A 5,000-nucleotide genomic window follows, 5' to 3' on the forward strand; every position below is an offset into this window, starting at 1 on the left:
GTTACAACCGAGGTATGCAGCAAAGCATCTGTGAAGCCACAACACACACAACCTTGAGGCGGATGGGCTACGACAGCAGAAGACCCCACCGGGGACCACTCATCTCCACTACACATAGATAATGCACCATGTCACAAAGCTCCAATCATTTCAGATTGGTTTCTTGAACATGACAATGAGTTGACTGAACTAAAATGGCCGCCACAGTCCCCAGATCTCAACCCAATAGAGCATCTTTGGGATGTGGTGGAACGGGAGCTTCGTGCCCTGGATGTGCATCCCACAAATCTCCATCAACTGCAAGATGCTCTCCTATCAATATGGGCCGACATCTCTAAAGAATGCTTTCAGCAGCTTGTTGATCAATGCCACGGAGAATTAAGGCAGTTCTGGAGGAGAAAGGGTCAAACACAGCATTAGTGTGTGCTCCTAATAATCCTTTAGGGGAGTGTGTATACAGCTCTGGAAAAAAATGGAGAGACCACTTCACATTCCAGAGCTGTATATCAGGTGCTCTAATGTAGCTTTTAATAAAACTATCCTGAACTTTTTGTCATATATGTTTAGTTTAGTCGAGTAGTCACTCAGGTCAGTTAAACCCATGTTTTCGAGTGTGTGTTTATATATTACTGTATATTAATATGGAAGCACTTTTCTGTCATATAAGGAAAAAGGCCTGGTTGATAATTTTTTTTCTTTTAAAAGTCAAGATTATAACACACTAAAACACTAAATTACGAGAGTAAAAGTCAAATCGTTGATAAACTATAATTGACTTTGATACGTCATAATTTGACGTTTTTAATGTCATAACTCTGGGGTTTCATCTCGTGATTACGACATATTTAGACCGGCGTCTGATTTCCGCATATCTTTCTTTCTTCAGTGGAAAAGAAATGAAGGTTTTTGAGGGAAACATTCCAGGATTTTTCTCCATATAATGGACTTCAATGGGCCTCAAACGGCTCAAGGGCCGAATGACAGTTTCAGTGCAGCTTCAGAGGGCTTTAAACGACAGCAGACGATGAATACGGCTCTTATCTAGACCATCACTCATTTAAACACTAAATAAAAGAGTTTAAGTTTTATTAGCACAAATGCTGGCCTTGTAAATTTAATTCAGTTCGATTACAGTGTGAATGCTCCAAAATGAATCAATTATAAACCAAATTCAATTCAGTTCGATATCAGTGTGAATGCTCCAAAACGAATCAATTATGAACCAAATTCAATTCAGTTCGATATCAGTGTGAATGCTCCAAAACGAATCAATTATGAACACATTGAGTTTACTGAGTCAGTGTTTACAAGTGTTCGTAAAACATTTTAAACAATAAACTGACACAGACGTGAATATGTGTGTATGATCTTCCTTCCACACACTTGTACACTGACTCAGTACTTCCGTCTTCGTCAAGCGTGAGCTTTCAACGTCACGAACGCGCATCATAGAACAGAGCAAGGCCAGCATTTGTGCTAATAAAACTTAAACTCTTTTATTTAGTGTTTAAATGAGCGATGGTTTGTCTAGATCAGAGCCGTATTCATCGTCTGCTGTCGTTTAAAGCCCTCTGAAGCTGCACTGAAACTGTCATTCGGCCCTTGAGCCGTTTGAGGCCCATTGAAGTCCATTATATGGAGAAATTTAACAAGTTTTCTTTCCGACTGAAGAAAGAAAGACATGGACATCTCGGAGGACATGGGGGTGAGGAAAGCATCAGCAAAAGTTGATTCAATCAAAGTGTCTATTCACACCAACTGCAAATAGTGCACCTTGTTGGCAAGTGCTATTCACACTCGCTCCACCTAACAATGCCTGGCTGTGCCAAACATGATAAACACCGGCCATACTTCAACAGCCTCAGTGGCGTAACCAGTAAAGCGGACGGCTAATGGATCAATGTTTTGCCTTTTCCAAAGCTTGCTCTTCTCTCATTTCTCATCACAAATCACAGCAGAAAGGCATTTATTTTCAATAAAAATGTTCTAAATGTGGAAATAAAGTGCCAAACAAAATGTTTGATAATAATAAAATCATTTATTGGGCAGGGATAGAGATAGGTGTGAGGGCTTTTATTGTCCTTTTAAGGCGGCATCCATTTAATAATTGAAATAAAAATAATTTACACTGTTAATATTGCATCCTGTTAATGTACAACAATACTGAGGTGCATATAGTATGTATCTGTCAAAATAAATAATAACTGACAACTTTTATATGGTGTAAATCGAATATACAGTCTTGTTCAAAATAATAGCAGTACAATGTGACTAACCAGAATAATCAAGGTTTTTAGTATATTTTTTTATTGCTACGTGGCAAACAAGTTACCAGTAGGTTCAGTAGATTCTCAGAAAACAAATGAGACCCAGCATTCATGATATGCACGCTCTTAAGGCTGTGCAATTGGGCAATTAGTTGAATTAGTTGAAAGGGGTGTGTTCAAAAAAATAGCAGTGTGGCATTCAATCACTGAGGCCATCAATTTTGTGAAGAAACAGGTGTGAATCAGGTGGCCCCTATTTAAGGATGAAGCCAACACCTGTTGAACATGCATTTGAAAGCTGAGGAAAATGGGTCGTTCAAGACATTGTTCAGAAGAACAGCGTACTTTGATTAAAAAGTTGATTAGAGAGGGGAAAACCTATAAAGAGGTGCAAAAAATGATAGGCTGTTCAGCTAAAATGATCTCCAATGCCTTAAAATGGAGAGCAAAACCAGAGAGACGTGGAAGAAAACGGAAGACAACCATCAAAATGGATAGAAGAATAACCAGAATGGCAAAGGCTCAGCCAATGATCACCTCCAGGATGATCAAAGACAGTCTGGAGTTACCTGTAAGTACTGTGACAGTTAGAAGACGTCTGTGTGAAGCTAATCTATTTTCAAGAATCCCCCGCAAAGTCCCTCTGTTAAAAAAAAGGCATGTGCAGAAGAGGTTACAATTTGCCAAAGAACACATCAACTGGCCTAAAGAGAAATGGAGGAACATTTTGTGGACTGATGAGAGTAAAATTGTTCTTTTTGGGTCCAAGGGCCACAGGCAGTTTGTGAGACGACCCCCAAACTCTGAATTCAAGCCACAGTACACAGTGAAGACAGTGAAGCATGGAGGTGCAAGCATCATGATATGGGCATGTTTCTCCTACTATGGTGTTGGGCCTATTTATCGCATACCAGGGATCATGGATCAGTTTGCATATGTTAAAATACTTGAAGAGGTCATGTTGCCCTATGCTGAAGAGGACATGCCCTTGAAAAGGTTGTTTCAACAAGACAATGACCCAAAACACACTAGTAAACGGTTCCAAACCAACAATAAACAATAAATTATGCAGCTATAACTGTGTGGGTGTGTTGGTATGGATGTCAGAGTATGGTGTGTATGTATGTAATAAAAAAATTGTGTGTGTGTGTGCATGTGTGTGCTTGTAATATATGAGAGAGAAAAACTAAACTAAATCACAAATCCAAAAGCTGCCGCAGTGGCGTTCTGCTGCCTCTAATGGGGAGAAGGTGGCACTGCGCCCAAACGAAATCTGACTGAGCTCATTTTTTGAGATATCAACCTCAGATTTGAAACAGCTTTTTTAGATTTCTGGCTTTGATTTTCTAGTTTTAGAGCTCAACGTGTTTTTAAAAATATATATATTTTTAAATAAAATATTATTCATAAATAATTTTCATAAAATTAAACCAATATAACCATTTTTTTATTTTTACTTTTTAAACTTTTGACTTCAACAATAATCTGCCAAGAGTCTTCTTTAAAATGAGACCAAACTGAAGTACAAAGACATCGATACAAAGCCCATCTCACTACAGCGGCTCTACAATCATTGATGAAGAGGCCAGAATAGAGTTAGTGCGCAAAAACACTAAATAACGACTTATATAGTGATGGCCGATTTCACAACAAAGCTTCGAACCGTTATGAGTCAGTGAATCGATTCAGGATTCGAACCGTTATGAGTCAGTGAATCGATTCATGATTCAAACCGTTATGAGTCAGTGAATCGATTCATGATTCGAACCGTTATGAGACAGTGAATCGATTCATGATTCGAACCGTTATGAGTCAGTGAATCTATTCACAAGACTTTGGTGATCCGAATCATGAATCGATTCACTGACTCATAAGGTTTCGAAGCGTTGTTCTGAAATCGGCCATCACTATATAAGTCGTTATTTAGTGTTTTTGCGCACTAACTCTATTCTGGCCTCTTCATCAATGATTGTAGAGCCGCTGTAGTGAGATGGGCTTTGTAACGACGTCTTTAGTGCCTTTATGGGTCTTGAGAGAGGAAATGACATTGGTGTCAATGAAGGCCTTTCTGAGCCATCGGATTTCAACACTAATATCTTCATCTGTGTGTGAAGATGAGCGGAGGTCTGACGGCTGGCCAACCACAGGAGGAATTAATCACACAATTTACACCTTTGGCTGAACTAACACTTTAAGAAAACATGCTATTTTCAGAATCTAGTTGCTGTTAACACTCTGTGCAAATAGCCGCTGCCTTATTTAAAAGTGAACTAAACCTCTAAGGGTCAATCAGACTTCCTGAAGGCATCCGGAGCGTCAGCAGGATCCGCTTTGGGAGTCGGCTCTTCTTCCTGCTTTTCTCCCGCTGTGTCTCTGTCGTCCTCGATTTCGACAGGAAGCAGCGGGGTCAGATCCAGGAAGGGTTTGAGTCGAGGGCTTGCGGGTTTGACCGTGTTTGGGACTCGGCTGTTATCGCTAACTGGCTTTGGTTCCCTTGCCGGTTTCACGGCAATCGTCGGCAAGTTTTCCTCCCATGCCGGACAATCCTCACTCAGCTCAACCGGTAAGAACTCGTCGGAGAAGTCTGTGTGGTCCGGCGGATCGCTTTCCCGCTCTTCCGAGCGTTTAGGCACTTGCTCGCCGAACGTGACCCGCGGAGTCCGGACAACTTCCGGCTCTTCTTCGGGCTCCAGACGCTCCATGGGTTCGCATGGGGACGAGGACGCGCTGTTC

General features: G+C 40.8%; 1 protein-coding gene across 1 annotated transcript in view; it reads right to left on the reverse strand.

Annotated features, from left to right (window-relative positions):
* Positions 1 to 4,179: 4,179 nt before the first annotated feature.
* The window catches only part of si:ch1073-398f15.1 (cardiomyopathy-associated protein 5), a 2,743-nt gene continuing 1,922 nt past the window's right edge, over positions 4,180 to 5,000 (reverse strand). The window contains exon 2 of the mRNA XM_067423877.1: positions 4,180 to 5,000. This exon is cut by the window's right edge and continues 1,299 nt beyond it. Within this exon, the coding sequence (XP_067279978.1) occupies positions 4,553 to 5,000 (448 nt within the window). The 3' untranslated portion in view covers positions 4,180 to 4,552.

The sequence above is a fragment of the Pseudorasbora parva genome, chromosome 18 (genome assembly GCF_024679245.1).
Source record: "Pseudorasbora parva isolate DD20220531a chromosome 18, ASM2467924v1, whole genome shotgun sequence".
In the NCBI taxonomy this organism is placed as follows: Eukaryota; Metazoa; Chordata; class Actinopteri; order Cypriniformes; family Gobionidae; genus Pseudorasbora; species Pseudorasbora parva.